Source organism: Seriola dumerili, unplaced genomic scaffold (assembly GCF_002260705.1).
Source record: "Seriola dumerili isolate Sdu_G_001 unplaced genomic scaffold, Sdu_1.0 BDQW01000068.1, whole genome shotgun sequence".
NCBI classification, from domain to species: Eukaryota; Metazoa; Chordata; class Actinopteri; order Carangiformes; family Carangidae; genus Seriola; species Seriola dumerili.
The window spans coordinates 16,821,052-16,841,119 of record NW_019174323.1 but is presented as its reverse complement, the minus strand read 5'-3'; the positions used below and the strand labels follow the sequence as shown (position 1 = coordinate 16,841,119).

Here is a 20,068-nt window from a genome sequence, read left to right as displayed (position 1 = left end):
CTGAGTGTAATAGCAAAGTCACTGCAATGTGAGCGCAGCATTTTTTATTCCCCCCCCCCTTCCCTTCCTGTATCAGCTCCGATTCCCTCCCACATTCTCACTTCAGACGTCTCTTTTATCTGCACATTTCTGCCGTGTCAGGGGTGAGTAAGCAGGAGCAGAGGGAGGAAAGGGAGTTTCTCCTACTGAGTGCTGCGTGTTATCTCAGCCACGTGCTGAATCCATCGGTCGCCCCCCCCCTCCCCTTCTGGGGCTTTGATCTCTGCTGTCTCTGCTGTCTGTTCGGAGGAATGCGATCCACGAAGGCAACACCAAACAAAACGCTGGCCCCCGGGCTGCCGTCGAAAACACACCGCAACATGCTGATTAAAGATCAAACACCCCCCCCCCCCATCCACCCGATAACTTCATGTTAGCCGTTCCTTGTGTCATGGCATGTCCAGTCCGACTGATTGCATGTTTGAATTGTAACGGCTCTCAGATACGGTATAAAGTCAGCAGCACCTCAGAGTATTGGAGTATTTAAAGGCCAAGCAGACTTGACTTTGATGCTGATAATTTGGTGCAATGGCGATCTGTGTGGGTGGTCACCGCGGGAAGACGTATGCAGCCTTTGTTTTCTCCCTGTGGCCCAAAAAGTATTTTCACCATAGACCATCGTTGTAAAAGAGACATTTCACCTCCAGCCATAAACACAGTGAGTTTTTTCCCCTTGTGTGTCTCTTGTAGTTGCATGTAGTCCGTCCGTGAAGTTGAGCCCTTTCAAGAGTTCTTGATGGTTCTCCTCTCTGCTGGTCATATTATATAATTTGGAAAAGGTTAATGGGAAAAGCTCCCTGTAGTCTGTTATTGTCAGAGTATTAAGAAAACTGAAGGGGCTTGGCTCATACCGGGGTTCTAGCTGGCTTCCAGTCACAGCGGGCTGAAAGGTTTAGCCATGTGGAGAGTGACACCGAGGACACAGGCTCTGCGTGGCGTCCCTTCTGGCCTTGAAAAAAACCGACGGACGCCCGCCTGTGCTCACAATCACATCAAGAGACAGCAGCGTAGTGGGAGGCCCCCGGAGTACAGTGACATTCACGTGGACCCGAGTTCACCTCCGCCTGCCTTCGTGCTCGCTGTTGTTACGGCTGCTGCTGAAGATTACTGCGGGGGAAGTTTTTAATGAGCGAGGGGAGCGGGCCGTGCTTTTGTGGGCACGCGGTGGTGATTCAGTCGCTGCGCTTAGGTGTGTTCGCCTCAACGACGGGCTGTGAAAGAACAGCTGAGGGGTCGCGTATGTGTTCCCCTTGTACAGTGCGCGGCCTCTTTCCTGGAAAACAGGACCCCACAGGAAGCGATGGCGTTTGTGTGTCTCCGGTTTGTTTGGCGTGCACAGAAGAAGAACTGGGCGAGCAGCTCTCATCTGCTGTAGTCAGAGAGGTCACGCCTGAGCTGCATCACCAAGCAGAAGATACGAGCAAACGTGTCACAGTAAGCGCCTGCACTGCTGAAGTGACAGGCGATGTTTGGGGAAAACGAAGAGCAAAAACAAACGCCAGAGAAACAAAAATGAAGATGAAGAAAAATGATTGACTTTGTTAAGAAATCTGCAAAATTAATGAGGAAAGTGTCAAAGTGTAAAACCTCAAATGATCCGTGAGAGAATAGTTTTTCGACACAGGTCATTTGATGCAGAAAAACTCTGAATGTCAGTAAATATTATCAGAGGGGGAAAGCTTCAAACGCTTGTCAAAATCTTTTTATATAAACATCCATGTATGAAGATGTCAAGATGTTTAACAGCTGCCTTTTGGGAGTGTCTGGGGACAGTTTGTCTTGAGGTTTTAGCTTGAGTCTCAGGGGCCATTTGAACTTGACATTAAAGGTCCCAGTCAGACACCGGCCCGTCCAACTGCAGAGGAGGAGCTTCTGGAGGTGTGTCCTCCCTCCCTCCTCACTCCTCCCTCCCTCCCTCCCTCCTCACACCCGCCGGCTTGAAGAAAACACACGCATCCTTCAGCATCATGACTCTGGCGGGCTGATATCAAAGAGGAATTAGCTCATACAGTCTGTATACTGTGTGAATAATAATACCACATCCAGATGACACGCACAGACTCAAACAGTGTTGACACGATGTCGTCTGTATAAAATTATGGTAAAAATCTACTGTACACTCAGACCGATATGAGCCATCAAAGCGGATCCGATGCGAGGTTTAATCCCTTCGCGCCACATATAACAAGCGTTCCCTCTTTCTTTCTCTCTGTTGTCACGAGCTAAAAGCCTGGGGACCTTTTCATGTTGGGTAAATGAAAGTCAGGGATAATTAATGACTCCTTAATTCTACAGCAGTTGATTACAGAGTCACTATATGTGAGACAAGCTCTCATAAATTGAATGAGATCTTTCATTACTTGCAGTTTGTACAGTCTGTGATTTCTTTATATACAACACGCCTGGACCGAGCCGCAGCCTGGACACTGTGGACGCTTGTGTAGATATTTCCATTTCATGCCATTTTATACTTTTACTCAATTACAACTGATTGGAATATAATTGTACTTTTAGGCTACTTCACCGATTAAAGTTTTACTTATAAAACATATGATCCGTTAACCCACCGCACAGTATGTAAAATAGGTCAAATTAGCTCCACCTCAACCTGCTACAACAGTAAAAGCTTAATCACATTAATGCATTAGTGCTAATAATCCAATAATGTAATATATCATTACATTTTATAATAATGTAATGATATATTACTTCTTAAAGACAAGCTGGAAGGGATGGGGGTGGATCCCTGCTTCACGTCCTGGATTGTGGATTACCTGACGAGACGACCACAGGCTAAAAATAGCACCGTCTGCACCGAAAAGTGATGCAGCTGAGGAAGATGATGACCACCTGTTGTGTTTTGGTGCTATACAAATGAAAGCTGACTTGACTTGCCTTTGAGTGAACATTTCCAACCACTTCAGCCGGGGGCGGCTTTGTGCCATTCTACAAGGGTGTTGTGTTTTCCGGGAGGTGTTGCCTTAAACTTGTAAGACTTTAACATGATTTCCTGCAAATATGTTCTGCAAGATGTGCATTGATGTGTATCTGTGGTTATTTTGAAGGAATGTATGCAGTGCATGCACCTGCTCAAAGGTGGGTTATACGCCATATACCTGCTTGCATACCACATGTCAAGTCCATTTCCAGTGTTGCTTACGTTTCGCATTTCTGCTTATGTTTTGTTAGGTTTCGGATCATCTGCAAGAAGATCATCACCCACAAGATGTTTGACCACATTGTGTTGGTCATCATCTTCCTTAACTGCATCACTATCGCCATGGAGAGGCCGCGCATCGACCCCAGCAGTGCTGTGAGTGTCAAAAACACGATCCCTAACTATCCTCCATGTAAAGTCAGACTCTCTAAGAAACTGAGAAAAATGAAAGACGTACAGAAAGACAGTTGGACAGGAAAGAAACAAAACTATATATGCAGTACCTATAGTGTATATGCATATACATAGACATGTATGTATATAAAGATACAGAACTTCCTGAGCTGTGTGTGTAGAATAAAGAAACTCGCTGCCTTGCGGCTCAAAATAGTCCAAAACTGAAATGGAGAAAAAAGGTAAAAAGTACCTGTCAGCCAGTCAAACCTTAATGGCTGTTCAAACACATGCACACACACACACACACACACACACACACGTAAAAAGAGAATTACTACTGGAGTTTGCTGTCTGCAGAGAAATGAAGTGGAACATTGTGTGAGCACAGGAACCTGTGCGACTGAGCTTTGGGTAATGTGTGTTATATCCCAGTATCTACAACACCATCAACACCATCACCTCTTTAGCTAATGCACCATCCCATCAGATAGAGGAGGCCTGACCGAATGCCTCGCATCAACACACACACACACACACACACACACACAACTCCTTGTCCTTTTTCCTACATCCAGCAATAGCAGCGGAGCACAGCCCCGCCGTTCCGTGCACGAACACAATGATTATCACTGTTTGATTTTCTCTTTTCCGTCTTCACGGGAATGCTCCATTCTGCTGGTTTTGGGACAGAGACGGTGCCGTCGTATGTCTGGGTGATGTCCAGGAAAGGAGACCATCCCCACCTTGTCTCATCGGGGCAGGCCGATCACACACAACACGTATATAAATGTATATAAATATATAAACTTGAGCAAAATCGCAAAAATCCGTCACAGCAGCTGCACTAACTTTCAGCGAGTGAGAGTGTTTTTTGGATGTACATATATTTTGTCAGCCTCCTGCTACGGCCGTCATGTCCAGTCTGCACCCTGAGGCCATTAGTGAAATGAGATGGAAATATATGACATAGCAACCACCCCCACCCCCCAAAAACAAGAGATGGAGAAGTCATTACAGTTTTGAGCTGTGACGCTTATTGCTCCAGATCTCATTTGCCGGAGCGCTGGTTGCGTGTTGCTGTTTGTTTGTGTGGGTTGTTTTGAATTAATGAAGCCGATTGTGAATCGATTTCCACACGCTGATTCCGTTTTGGCCTGTGTATAACAACCAGACGTATAATTAATCACTCCACTGCTACTCATTTGAAGTACTTACATATGCTTTATATCACCCGTGGTGTTAACCCAGCAGAAGACACATGTTATATTCCTTAAATAGAAATGTCACAGTTAGAGAGATAAAGTGTTTTAGTCACAGCGTTTCAGTGAGGAATGCAGGCTGAATAATTAGTTTATTGTCCTGGAAATTATGTCACACACTGTGCATTTGGCTCGCAGTCCGCTGCTGTTTTGGTTTGGTGCTGGAGGTTGCCTGGATACTGTCTTCCTGTAGCTCAGTGGAAATGATTGGGGATGATTATACTGCCTATTATGATGTATTATTTCTAATTGAGCTGAGGGACTGAACTATCTAGAGCTCTAAATTGAATTATATCAGCGTCAACAGTATAGCGTACGATCAGTCGTAGTTTTCAGCAGCCACGTCATCTGCCCCAGACAACATTAAGATGGAGAGATGGCGCTGCAGACTGGACCGTGATCAAAGCGCTCCAGGAGGTGTGGGTTGACTCTTGTTTTTTGTTGCTCAGGGAAACAGGAAGGGTTTGTAGTTGTATAATTGGAAACTGCGGTCGTTATACTGTTTGTAGGATTTTGTGTTCTGTAAAAATAGAGACACACACACTGAACCTCTCAGGTGTCTGGGGCCTCCAGCGTACAGTGACTAGTGGAGCTTTTGCCACTTGCGATTACCTACTGGAAGTGTTTGGTATTGGATATTGTTTTCTCTGGCGTGTGACTAAGCATAATGCCTCTCCGTACAAGTCATAGCGTCTGCCATTGCGATCAGCGCTACTTCAAACCAGGCTGAGCTGGAATAAGCTCTTCAGGGTGATGGCTTGCGGTTCCCCTCAGCCGTGGTCAGACAGACAGTCAGGCGTCGAACTGGGAATAATACCACCGCCATTAGAGAGGAGGAAGAGGGAGGTATTGTATTGTACTCCTATTGAGGGAGCTCAGCTTCTGTGGCTGTCTCTAACAATCTGTTTCTTTCAAAAACTCCAGCTAAAAATACAGTGAAAAGCCGCCGTCTCTTTGACTCAGAGGAAAAATCACTTGAGCAAATCCTCAGTTTAATTAAAATAGTTTATTAGGACTTGTTAATGTATGTAGGACAAACTGTAAATGTACATATGATAAGAATAAATTTAAGCAAACTATAGCTCTGTTTGGAACATCCACACGGAAACTTTATAGTGATTCAGCCATTTTCTTCAGTTTCAGCCTTAAATTCTTGTTTTTAACACATTTATTATTAACGTTCCACAAGTGATATAATATCACTTATTCCCAGCATCATTCAGTAGAGTTTGCAGTTCATTTGCAGTACAAAAAAAAAAATGGGTTAACATTGACAGATTTTTTTTTAACTGGTATAAAGAAAAATAAGTTCTCAAGGCTAAACGCCAAATCAGATGCCTTGTTTAAATCTTTCCTGCGGTGCTAATAAAGAGTAAACTTTAGGATTGCCTGCCAGCCATCATTAGTGAGCGCAATAGGGATGTTTGTACAAAGATGTTTTGAGTACGAGGGAAAAAAACATCTCCCTCGTACATTATTCAGCAGGAAAGAACAAAGTAGGAAAAAAAAAATGCTTTTATTCTATCTATTAGCACGTACATTATCTCTGGTCTCTCTCTTCGGCAGGAACGGATCTTCCTGACACTGTCCAACTACATCTTCACAGCGATCTTTGTCGCAGAGATGACTGTAAAGGTAAGACATTTTTAGCCACTGGTTAGTCATGTGATAGGATTCGAGTCTTTTTGAAGGTGTACATATTTGTTTTGTATTCTCCCACAAAGTCATCACTGACCTGCGTTCTTACTCAGCTGACATCAATCTCTTGTGCCACAAAAGATTTGTTTGCTGAGTCCCGTATAAAAAACACTGGTTGCCTCATATGAAGACCTCTCATTTGCCCCAGGGCTTTGAAAGAAACAAGATGTGACACATCTGTATTCACTCACAATGTAAAAATAAGTAAATAAATAAAATTGTATAAGATGGAGAAACCTGTGCTGTACTGTAGGCACACACACACACACACACACACACACACACACACACACACACACACACACACTCTCAGGGCTGTTTGCTAGTGCTCAGCAGAGGATAGTCTCGCTCAGTATTTAAATGGCCCTTTAAATGGAGGTCCACGCTGGCGTGTGCAGGAGCGAGCGGAGGCAGAGGGGAGGAAAGTCTCTGTCTCTATTTTTGGTCCCAGTGCAATCGCCTGGCTCGGGAAGGTAGAGCCTGTACACACACACACAAACACACACACACACACACACACACACACACACACACACACACACACACACACACACACACACACACAGAGAACACTGATTGTGTCCAACATTTAATTTCCAAATAATCTCAAAAAATGATTGATGATTGGTTATCACCAAACATGTCGCCAGATCCAAACTCTGTGGATTTCAAGGAGCTAATTCAATTTAACCTTTATCATATAAGTAACATCACGTTGCCAGTAGTGGAAGAACCATTAAGATCTTTTACCTACAAAAATGTAAAAATACTCCATGACGTGAAAGTCCAGCAACAGTAAATGAAGTTAAGTTAAAGTACATGTACTCCAAATACTCTTGTACTCAAATACTACAATTTTGAGGTGCTTGTACTTTACTTGCACGTTTCTATTTTCTTAAACTTTCTACTTTGTATTTGTATTTGGTCACCCACTCTTCTACAGAAGAGGATCAGGGTCAAAATAAGGAAAATCAGTCAGAATTCTGAGTTTAAAGTCAGTAATGTAAAAACAAACATGTGGCCCTAATCCTCTTCCATACTTTTCAAATTCAAGAAAACAAAAAGTAAAAACTTCTGAGGTGGTTTTATTTAGATAACTGCTCAAGGCCCAAAGAAGTTAAATCATCCAATATTTCAAAAAATGCTTTCTATGTCTGTTGTTAGCAGTTCCTCTAAAGAAGGATTTTCTCAGATTTTTTTAAAGAGGTAAAATGATATAAATTAGATAAATTAGATAATTCACAAAACAGCCTAGATTAGAGAAAAGCAAAGTTCAGTAGCTTGCTCTCTGCACTTAGATAACAAGATAACATTTTAAATGATGGACTTTTACTTGTAATATATTTACGCTGTTGCACTTGTATGTAAATACTTCCTCCACTGTTGGTAAAGTACATTATTTTCCTCTGAAATATAGTTTAAAGTAGCATAAACATTCAGGTAAAATTTTAGATGCAACAACTCTACCCATGCTGAACCCAGCTGCACAAAGTGAAGACTAGACAAAGTGACAGACACCTTATTCATCATTTAATGTAAATTATCTTCTGCCTATCTCCCCCCTCTGTCCTGCTCCCTCAGTTAGGGGTAGATGTTTAGAAATGCATGAAGCAGAAATCAGCGTCTTGGCCTCATTGTTTAATAAGTTTGAGCTAAAAAACAAAGTCAGCCGCTCTCTGTCCTTTTCTTGGAATGCAAATTGCTTTTGCTGAGGGGAACCTATAGAATTAGAAATGAGGCTTGGAAAGCTTGCGTTTTTTGTTTTTTATGATCTTCTCTGCCAAGCTCCAAGTAAACAATCGCTCCACAAAGTCAATAAGCTGTGCATGTGGGACATCGAGCAGCGGCTCCTAATAAATGCAAAAGATGGCTTGATAACAAATCTGCTCCCGCACAGACGAAAATAGATATTGAATTACTGATTCGTGTATCATTTTCTGACATCTATGTTCGGAGTTAATATTTGATTTTAATTGTACCAAACTCATTTGGTACTGCGGCAGTTTGCTCCCTTTAACGTACAGCATCTACACCCTGCGGTATGTTTATGTTTCATGCCTCTTTTCCTCCCTGTTTGTGTCCAGATTGTAGCTTTGGGCTGGTGTTTCGGGGACAAGGCCTACCTGAGGAGCAGCTGGAACATTTTGGACGGGATGTTGGTGATGATTTCTGTCATCGACATCCTGGTGTCTCTCATCTCCAACTCGGGTACCAAGATCCTGGGCATGCTCCGAGTGCTGAGGCTGCTGAGAACTCTGAGGCCGCTGCGGTAAGTGGCTCTCCCGGGGGGCGCCGACATTTATAGACAAACAAACGGTCAGAAGACGGACCACCCCTGAACCCGTTAACGGAGTCATAAAACCGAGTCTTACCTTTAATACAATATGATCTTACACAAAATCACGTGACCCTATATAAACAGCAGACAGGTTTAAAGGATGATAAAGTCGCCCGGTGTGGATATTTGTTTCAGATAGGAGCAAACTGAGCTTTCTCTCAGTCACATGGAGCTTGTGGGAGATTTTTGTGTATTTGTGTGTGTCTGTGTGTAGGTAGGGGGAGGGGGGGGTGTTGCATTTATTTTCCATTCATGCGTGTGTTATTGTCAGTGTGTACACAATTGCAAAGTTATGTTTATTTGAGCGGAAATAAGGCGGAAATCACCAATTTGGAGACTGTTTGTACTCTGTACTGTTATCTCCAAATATGTGTGTGAGAGAGAGAGAGGGAGAGAGAGACGGGGAGACGGGGAGAGGAAAGAACAATGTGTGTCTTTGTATAATATCCAACAGGGTCTTTACATGTGTGTGCAGTCCTTTAGCTTTAGCCTCAGTGTGCGTGCCTGCGTCACGCCTGACTCGGCTCACAGTCGCACGCTCTGTGTGAAGGGGAGCTCTCGAGGCTTTTGCCCTGAATATTTATCACAGTTCCCAGGAAGAGTAAAAAGAAAAAAATTAAATATTCATTTTCATCCTGCCAAATTTACCCACTAAACACCCACTGATCTTTTTCTGTCTTTTTGCCTTGGCAACTTTCACCTCTTGACATGAAAGGGAAATCTGGTGCCAGCGCTGCTTTTGCTTTTTTACTCTCTCTCTCTCTTCAAAGTGTTACTTTCTTCTTTGAGTAACGTTTGTGTTTCAGCTAATCAGTGGATTTGTGTGTGGTTGACATTCTGTTTATGTGTATTTGTAGTAAGTATACATACTCTGTGTGTGTGTTGTTTTGATGGGTTTTTTTCTTCGGCTGGACCGCAACAATGAGGCCTGCTCTATAATGTGGAATATCACTGACTGACTGACTGACTGACTGACTGACTGACTGACTGACTGACTGATGACATTTCCACCACTGGTCATCAGCGGAGTGTCGAGCCGCAGTCGACCGAGCCGCTCTGGTTCCCCTGGTGCTTGGGAACGGCAGGGAAGAGGAGGAGCACTACCAGTACACTGAGCCTCGCCTCCATTACAGCAAATAAAGTACTTTCATTACATGTATCATTATTACTGAAGGAGGACAGAGGAATAACTAAACATAAAACACACCGAGCAGAGAGAGCAGGAGAGAGAGAAGTCATCGGTAACCAAGCTGGTATTTGGGTTTACTCCTGTAATAATTATAAGTAATGAGCGTTTGGGGAGCGATGTTAGCAAATCGCCACCTACAGGCAAACTTATGCTCAGTGTATGTCCCCATTAAAGCCGCTTAAATTTGTAAATGCATCTTTTTCTCGCCCATTTTCTTCCCCCAACACTGAGCTTTTCCAAAACAACCTACAGAGTTCGTCTGAACACACGAGCTTGGTGTTTCAGCGTGAACGTCGCGTCAGTGTGGCAGGAAAGTTGAGACAACCTTTGCATACCTTTGCATTTGACAAAGCTGTTGACTTGTTAACAACCTTTCTGATCACTGACCGCTCTTGTTTTTCAATTTCACCGTGTTCCCTGAGCTACTGTTACTGTTATAACCCATGTAAATTTAAGCAATTTACAACACGTAGGTCAGCATACTCCAGAGTTTGGTTTGGTTGCCGCTGTGGTGCTTATTAGTTTAAAAAACTAGCATTTTACATTCAACTAACAAGTTAAATGTTAATGTGACATTTGAAAATGAACTCGCTGTCACACAAGCGGCTTTCTAATTAGATCTGGTGCAACTGTGACAAATAGAGCACTTGAAACCAAACGAGCACCTGATTTTCTCTGCTGCTGAATTCTCTGTCTCTAAATCATTATGCGGTACGCCCTGCATTATTTAATCCCCACAGGGCAGCAGGGCTGAGGCTGTATTAATCCTGAGTAGGGGGGTTTTAAAGTCATAAAATGTGTCGCAATTACAGGAGGAAATTGGACGAATTTAAAATATTTCGGGGGGGGGGGGCAAAGGGCAACCATTTCTCAAAGGATGATGTCTTCAGTTTGAGGAAAAATACAAAATGGCAGAGGGAGAAATAAGATTAGGAAGACGGCGTGAAGACAGGTAAAGCGCTGGCAGGTGAATTTTTGGGGGTTTTTTATGTTTACAAATTCACAGTTTGCCAGCGTCCCTCTCACATTGTTGCCATTCTCAACTAACAAAGCCAAAAAAAGAAGAAACAGGAAACAGATTCAGCAACAAATAAGGAATTTAATTCACAATAAGAAAAAGCTTAAACGAAGAACCGACAGTTGAAACAGTTGGAAACTAAAACTGCACAACACCACCACAAAATATTATGAATGTCACTATGCACACATTACAGCTCCTAGCAGCTATCTTGGGGGAGATCAGACCCCCCCCCCCCCCTCAGCCTCTGTGCTCCAGCTCCTGATTGGGGAACAGGGACAGCCGAACACACAACACAACACAGCACTGTGGCACGTAACACTGACAAAATCCGCCTGGTAACTAATCTGAATATGAGGAAACAAAATGAATGCTACACATGTTTTCTGTTGATTCACAAATTCAGTAAAGAAAATCTCAATCATCACGATCAGTAAAAGCCAGAAGAGGCCCCTAAAAAAATAAAAAAAATAAAAAAAATAAAACTTTGAACATACTGAACATTTCCCTGCCAGTAGAAGAACAGTTTGGATTATTCCACAAGAGATTTCTGCGTTTGTGTTTTTCTCTGCTGTCTGTGCTGCTTTGACGAGGGGTTGGGCTCAAACTGAAAAAGGTGATGTCACATACTTCCCTGCAGCAATCACAGTTTTGCAACAATAGGAATCAGTATCTAATGACAGTGGGACAGTGGGATGTTTTGCTCATAACTCTGGTTTATAGGCTCAAATCTGTGTAAACAAAGCGAGTGACGCTAAGTGCATTCTTTTTCTCTAAATAAACAATCCTTGTTAAACAGTATGAAAGTGTATAATTGAATTACATTAGAAAATCCTAGCCGCAGACTGAGGCTGTAATGCCTATATCAATATTTTTGCCATGTTCATGAGTACAACTTAAAAAAAGTTAAAAACTCTTTCTCCAAAATAGTCAAGAATGGTTTCTGTTAAACACTCGACAGTGCATCCGTCCGTGAAGCTTCTGTGTTTGTTTCGATATCAGCTTGTCGTCTCCTCAGTTCGATTGTGGTAGACTCACACTCGCTGGGTATTTGAATTAAATATGAACTCGTCTTTGTTTCTCTCCCCCCTGCACCCCCACCCCCACCCAGCAGCTCAGTGCACATGGGGTTCACACAGGCAGCGTCGGAGCTGCTGACGCTGCCTCAGGAATAATAATCAATCCACATCATTTATGTGCTCACAGGCTGAAGTCCGTGGCAGCCTGTCACTTACGCCGCTGAATTTAGAACGGTGTCTACTGTAGTTTACACGGCGAGACAACGTGAGGAGTTTGCACTGAATTATCACGCGTGTGTGTGTGTGTGTGTTCTTGCATCGGTTGTTACATATGTATGAGTGTTATTTCAACAAGCAGCTGACTGTGTGTGCAGGTGTGTGTTGCTGTTTGAGATATTAATGACCGCATTACGCTGCACTACAGAGGAGGGAGGGGGAGTGCACAATCGTGTGTGTGTGTGACAGAATGATGCATCAGTTTTGTCTAACAGAACACACACACACACACACACACACCCCTACACCTATGCAGTCGTTCATCATCAAGCCCACAACCCGAGCTGAGGTCCGGGCCTCAGGGAGGGGCCAGGAGTTAGTACCCTGTGTCACTGAGAGGCACTGTGATGTCACCCAACACCACCTCCACCTCATTAACAATTCAGCTGCAACCCACGGACCCCGCCCTCACCTCATCCACCCACCCATGGGCGTCCTTTAATCGCACACGCCACACTCCCGGGCTTCGTTACAGGCAGGCTGATCTGAACAGCTTTGTGGTGCTGGGGAGGTCAGGGCTGGCCAACAGGTCTGTTTATTGATAAATCCCCCCTGTTGTGGACCCCTGTCAGCTCAGCCTTTCAGCTCATCCATCACTTGAGGATGATGTACTTACCCCAAAGGTATTGGCTACTTTCTGTGCTGTCTCACTATATAATGTGTACATTTATTAACCCCTTGCATCTGACCGCGCTGATGCTGGCCAGTTAATTTGGCACATGATAACTGTTCTTCACGAGTTTTAGTTTAGTTTTACTTTTGTTTATTTTTACCCAATTTAAAATAGACAGGAAACAAACAACATGCAGAGCAGGGAGAGACACACAGCCCAGTGGGCTTATGTTATTATTGTTAATAATAACAATATTATCAAAATAAGAGCAGAAAATGTGATGTGTATGAGTTTAACTCTATGAGCAATAGTGATAATACATGTCAATATGAGCAAAATAATTAAAACATTAATACTTGGACAGTAATACATGGAAAAAAACAGTTATTAAACAGAAGTTTAATGGTCTTTTAAGCATCTTTTGTAACATTTTATAGAGAAACAGTTTCTCAGCTGTTCCATAATTTGATACTAAATCTTATTAAATATTCCCTTCGATTGAATACATCTTATAAATCAAGGCACGTATTTGAAAAATATATCATTAATAGTAAGAATCTGTAGTTTCTGAAATAGAGGAGCAGATGTGATGTGTGATTCTGATGATTGGGTTGCAATCCAAACAAAATGTTTCTGGAGGACCAAAGGTTTTGTGGAGAGTAGTAGAAACAGTCATCGGCCAAACTGTATGAAAGATGGGGATGAATTAGAATATGATAAAGATGTCTCACTCATGTTTGTTTGACACCTGAATTCATTAAGTTACAGTTTAAATTTCCTTTATTTAGTGACGGCTACAGGAATAGTGAGTGGTAAAGTGTGACAGCTGGAGAGGAATGACAGCTGCAGGTTGAAAAAGAGAAGAGCAGGAAGAAATTCATACAACAAGGTGAAGTGAGAAACAAAGTTTAGACAAAAAAAAAAAAGCAATATAGCAGCTGCCTCATTTTTTATTCCCTCTATACACCCTCCACCTCACCAGCCGTCCTCTCCTCCCTCTATTCCCTATTTCGATCTCCCAGCGTCGCTTAATTACACCCAGTGTTTGCACTGTGGGAACACGCCCGCCACTTATTGCCCTACTTGTTGTTCCCTCTCCTCGGTGTGAGGGATATGCTGGTGGAGGAGAGGGATGGATGGTGCATGTGTGTGTGCGCGGCGCGCTCCTTCCCGCTTTGTATATCACACAAAACAAGGACATGCTGTCAACTGCAGGGAAATTATGCGGAGAGGTAGATTAGAAGAAGAAACGAGAACTAACTTTTCTCCCTCTGGCTCGCTCCATCCAGCTCCTCCTCATCCTCCTTTTCGTGTCATATGCAAATAGATATTATGGAGAGGAGCCCGTCGCAGTGCGCCGTCCTTCACGTACCACATCATCAGAGTGTATTGACTCATAATAATAGGCTCATCTCTCCTTCGTTCCCCTCTTTAATAAGCCTTGTCACTTTAGCGTATTTGTCAGTGAGTGCAGCTCAAAAGGAGAATATGATGTAAAGAGGTAGAGAGGTTGGCTCGGAGTTTTCATATGCAAAGCAGAAACGCTGGAAAACAGCAGGAAACGATGCACTTCTGTCCTCTGCATGTTTTCCAACCCCCCCCCCTCAAAAAATACTTTTCTTTTCTTTCATGATGTTTATGCCTCGTAGTCTTTGGTCAAACTAGATTTCCTTTTTTCTTTTCCCAATGGTCATCCCTCGGGATGAGCGGTTACCAAAGAGGATTACAGCCACATGTGAATTTTGAATTCTGACTTTTTTCTCATAATTCTGAGATTAAAGTCAGAATTGAGAAAAAAATAAATTTGCGATATGAACAGGAGCATGACAACATATGACAGACAACAGTTTAAGTCTGTACAAGAGTTCACACATCTCCTCTAGGCAATTAGACAAGATTAAAGTAATAGATTAGTAATAAATAGTAATAGATTCAAGTCAGAATAAATTAAATAAAATTCACATGCGGCCCTAATTCTCTTCCGTACACGGTTGAGTTAGATCAACTCATTTAAATTAAAAAAGGAATGTTAAAACCTTTTGAAACATCATACATATTTAATCATTTGACTGGACAAGACTAATTCAATAAGCCTTTATTGCACATCTTCAGCTGTTTTGCGTTTCCTTGTTGACTTTAAAGAGACACAGTGGAGTCCAAACATCTGAGACTACTTCAGACCCTCGGACGCCGCTGTTTCGTCTAATTGCTGAGAAGAGACGTGTGAACAGAGATGACAAAAACGCTTCGACTGCGACTTAAACCTCTTACAACAAATGCCAATCAGTGCAAACATGTCGCCGTACTCCTGCTCACATCTCAACAGCAGAATCAAGCAGATGCAGCTCTTGAACACTAGTACCCTCTATAGGCCAGCAGCAACACTTCATCCCAACCTGACTTTCAATACAATATCAAGAGAGGCAGTGAGGTGCTGAGTGATGAGGTGTCGCCATAAGCTCATTATTCTCTGATCGGAGCTATTGATCAGTGGCCTCGGTCAGTCCCGGCTCCTTATTATCTCTAGTTCTCTGTGAACGTGCTGTTGACTCCTCCCTTCGCTCAGCTGTGTGCTCAGGGGAAAAACATGCAATACAGACAAAGGCAGAGCAGATTACCTCAACAGCCTCCTGTCATCTTATCTGTCATTATATTTACTCTGGTGTGTGTATGTTGCATTTCTGTGCTGTGTGTGTGTGTGTGCTCATGCATGTATATCTGAGTTTTCTGTAAGAAAACGCCTGTGCAGGTAAGTGCGTTTGTGCATTTTATGTAGTGTGCGTGTTTGTGTTTTTTTTCCACTGGAGAAGCTCAGCTGCAGTGCAATAGAGTGCCGGGTGCCACGCTGGCACTAAATAAACATCCCAATCAGTCCATTGGCTTAATTAGATGTGTCTGTTTCCTTGACTGCAGAAACGAAAGGAAGCAGAAAGAGGTGTGATAGAGGGGAGTGAGTGAAAGAGAAGTTAATTTGTCTGTGAGCCAGCAAGAGTTTTAGTTTGAAAGGTTCCGACATGTGGGCACATGACAAAAGAGTTTTCAACTGTGGTAAACAAGGGAAATCAAGAAGAAGGAAGGGGGGGTGGGGGTGTCTGAGGAGGTTGTGGATTGGTACGCTTGCACAAACATACACACACACACACACACACACACACAGTGCGGTAATATCCTATTATATGCTGTGTTCCAGTGTGATCAGCAGAGCTCCGGGGCTGAAGCTGGTGGTGGAAACTCTGATGTCGTCACTGAAGCCCATCGGCAACATTGTGGTCATCTGCTGCGCCTTCTTCATTATCTTTGGCATACTGGGAGTACAGGTGAGAGCGGAGGGTGAGGAGAGGGTGAGGAGAGGGAGGGTACAAACAGGAATGATGAGAAAGCAAAAAGGCAGTAAACCTGCATTCTAGAAAACCCATCTGGTCACCAGCTACCAGTTAGGAACGTACAAAGATGGCAACCTTTGAAGAGGTTGTGAAGTCCGATTGTCTGCAAATTCAGAAACGAAACACATACGAAAATACAAAAACAAATAAGAGAACTGCAGAGATGTTCTGTGTTTTTTTTTTAATTTAAAAAATGTGAGTCTTACTGTTTTACAAAACCTTTGCACAGTGTTTACTCACCCAAAAATATTGACACAAGAAATTAAATTGAGGTCATATTTTATGAGAACATCAAAGGTGATCACACATGGAATACCTGTGAGAGCAACACTTTTACTGAGATAACATTTTTTATTTATTTCTGTTTTATTGAGCACCGTAGACTTGAATACTGTCAACAAGAACAAAGGTCGACATGTTGCCAGGAGGGTGAAAAGAAAAGAAATTTAAATCAAAATCTATTACTTCTTTTACAGTAACAAACTCCTGAACTAAACCTCTTACAGCTTTCTGACATGAAAACTACAATGTTGGCGCCCATATGTAAACAATGAGCCTCCAGAAGGAGGAGATCAAATGCTGTAGCAGTTTGACATGTGACAAATGTTGTACATACATCTTGGTAGCACTAACTCACATGCCAGGACACTTACACATGATTATCTGGTGGCAATGGCGTTTTCATGGCTAACGGCCCAAGGACCAATCTATACTAATGAGCTCTGTACCCTTGGTGCTGTTCATGCTCCTGTCTATCTGCCATCAGCATGTTGATGTCCATAGACCATCTATCCTAGTAAAGTAGTGTCATAAAGGGGTTGATGGCTGTGACGATACAATGGAGCAATGATTTAAAAGGCTTCTTCTATAGATCCCACTGCAGTGTAGTAGCCATTCCTGTATTTCGTACTCTAGTTCCCAAGGACTACTATTGGCTGTAATCCCAGCAAATGCCCCAACTCAAACCTTTATTAATAATAAAGTAAAGTAAAAATTAATATTGGTCTTTGACGTGTCTCTTCAAAAATCTTTGTTTTAAGAATAACTGTTCTGTGGAGGTTCATTCTAAAATAAAGAGCACGTCTTTGTGTTTTCTTTCCCCAGCTCTTCAAAGGGAAGTTCTTCTTCTGTCAAGGAGTAGAACATCACATAAAGAACATCACCAACAGGTCCGACTGTTTGCAGGCCAACTACAAATGGGTCCGACACAAATACAACTTTGACAACCTGGGACAGGTACGGCATCAGAAATGCTACGACTTCTGATCAATAAATACATAAACTAACGGTCTGATTAACGGCTGTGTCATTTTAGCGTTGACGTATTTCGCCCATTCTTCTTTTCCTCCCGTCTCAGGCGTTGATGTCTCTGTTTGTTCTGGCATCAAAAGACGGCTGGGTGGACATTATGTACAACGGACTGGATGCTGTAGGAGTTGACAAACAGGTAACTCACAGATGTAAAACAAGTCCAGGGCTCACGTCGAAGCGGATCACTGAAGAAAACCGGTGAAAGAAGTTCTCTGAGTATCTATAAAAATCCTCTGTTCCTGTGTTTCAGCCAGAATTGAACTACAACCCATGGATGCTGCTTTACTTCATCTCTTTCTTGCTGATTGTGGCCTTCTTCGTGCTCAACATGTTCGTGGGCGTGGTGGTGGAGAACTTCCACAAGTGCCGGCGCCACCAGGAGGCCGAGGAGGCCAAGCGCAGGGAGGCGAAGAGATTGAAACGCAAGGAGAAAAAGAGACGGAGTAAGGAGAAGGAGCTGGCTGGTCGGTAGTCTTTCCACATCTTTCTGAGTCCTGCTTGATTTGAGCCTGAGCCTTTTTTTATTTATTTTTTGCTTATTGGTTTGGTTTTGCCGAATCTAGAACAACGCAATTAGTGAGCTAGCAACAGCCAACAGAAGTCGCTACTCTGCAGTAGAACCCCCCCCCACCCCACCCCGACCATCCTCTTTTTCTTACCCTCCGGCTAGTTTTTGTTACAGTCCGGTGGTCACCTACTTTGGCTCTGCAGACTCTGCTACAGACTGTTGAAGCTCTTCTTCGACTCCAGCAGAAAATTGATCCGGTTAGAGGTTAAGAAAAGCTTCCATAATTGGTAGGTTTGCAGAGCTAAGACAGCTGACCGTTGGTGTTAGCCCCCCCCCCACCCCCCACCCTTCCTTTCCCTCCTCCCTTACCTTGCCTGGTCTACCATAGACACCGTGCTTGGGATGTCCCCTTGGAGCATGCCCAGTGAGTGCTGACAGACGGGGCTTGTGGGTATACAGAGCTAGAGGGAGGGGGAGTTGTTGAGCATTTAATCACCCTGATCAAAAACGGAGATGACCCCCCTCCCTTCCCCTCTTCTGCATGTGGTTTAGTACAGCCGCAGGGGCAGGGATAGACCTAAATCTGCAAGGAAATGAGGAAGAGTTTCCCCCCGTAGTTTTCCTGTAGCTAAGATCCGACATTACTTTGGGTGAGATTTGTTGAGTCAGAACTAATTCCCTGCCTGTCCCCCTGTCCCCTCCGGCTGTATAGGAGTTGGTGACAAACTGCTTGGTTTGGTTTTTTTATTCTTTCCACTGCCTCCTACACCCAAAAACACAAGCGCTAGCATCTGCTAGCATTAATCTTCTTGAGAATTTGGTGCCTACACTTACAGTACTTTTACCCACTTATTCAAAAGGCACTTTCTTTTTTTATATTTGTACGAGGAGCAGTGGACTATTAGTTTCTTAAAGCTGAAAGAAAAAACTCCCTTTGATTTCCTTCTATATGATAATTTTATTCAATAACCGGAATGTTTCTGTCCAGCTCTTGAGAAATACAGATGGAAATTGATCCTCCTTTTTCAGGAGGCGTCTGACAAGGGTATCTGACCAACCCAGAAACTCCCCTAGACCCTTGCACACTCTAACACATTTACACTTTATACTTCAAGAGGCCCCTTCCTTTTTCCTTGAAATTACACAAGACCTTCCACATTATCTAAGTTCATTTCCCTGTTTTAGTTTTGTTGTTCTCTGATTTTTGGTTGGCCAGGAAACCTTCTTTATACACGGTGCTGTTTAAGGTGATGTTGGTTTATTAGCAAAATAGTCAAGATTCCTCATAGAGAGAGACAGCTTACTCGTGTAACTCAGCAGAACACAGTTTTTAAGATGGTTGTTAAATGTCTGCGCTTCGGTTTTGAGAGCCAACGTCTTCTTGACCTTTTTACAAAACAAAAACTGCAGGTGTTGATCCAAAGAACTGGACTCAGAATCACTGGAAAGACAAAACGCAGGAACATAAACCAGCTTTAATCTTTCATCGCTTCCTTCTGGCCTTACTCCATCCCTCTTTCCCTTTTTCTTTCTCTTTGACTCTCTCCTGTCTGTAACTCTCAGCCTTCCTTCCTTTGCGTTCTTCTGCTTCTCCCTGACTAACACAGTCTCATTCCTCTAGATTTATTGGTTCCGGGGGTGAGTTGGGCCCTCTCTGAAGGCACATTGAAAGGTACAGAGTTTCTAGCATGTTCTGTGTGTCCCTTTAAACCCCACCACCACCACCGACCTCGACCACCCACCGTGGTGGCTAGAGTTCTAAGTTCAATGATCACGGGAGGTAGGGCCCCATCCTGCGTCCCCGCCCCCCTGCCTCTCTCCCATCAGCACTCAGTCCGCTGGACATGCTGTTACCTGTTTTCTCTGTCGTGGCTTTGTCTTTCACAGCTCTCCCACACCGTCTGCGATCCATCCACTGTCCACAGCACTGCACCGCTGCGCCACCGCCGCAAGAGAAGAAGACTTTGATATAGTTGGGTTGGCTAGGGAAACTGAGATGGAGACGGGGTTGAGACAGGGGGAGGTACTGAGGGGCAACAAATGTTAATACCTGCGTTCAGGTAAAGGATTCGAGTCCTACTAC

The 20,068-nt window shown here is 43.4% G+C and overlaps 1 protein-coding gene across 1 annotated transcript in view; it reads left to right on the top strand.

Annotated features, from left to right (window-relative positions):
* The window catches only part of LOC111219652 (voltage-dependent T-type calcium channel subunit alpha-1G-like), a 194,100-nt gene that overhangs the window by 139,991 nt on the left and 34,041 nt on the right, over positions 1-20,068 (top strand). The window contains exons 20-26 of the mRNA XM_022742364.1: positions 3,229-3,352; positions 6,199-6,267; positions 8,415-8,599; positions 15,974-16,100; positions 17,271-17,402; positions 17,524-17,613; positions 17,728-17,941. Of these exons, the coding sequence (XP_022598085.1) occupies positions 3,229-3,352; positions 6,199-6,267; positions 8,415-8,599; positions 15,974-16,100; positions 17,271-17,402; positions 17,524-17,613; positions 17,728-17,941 (941 nt within the window). The remainder of the gene's footprint in view (positions 1-3,228; positions 3,353-6,198; positions 6,268-8,414; positions 8,600-15,973; positions 16,101-17,270; positions 17,403-17,523; positions 17,614-17,727; positions 17,942-20,068) is intronic.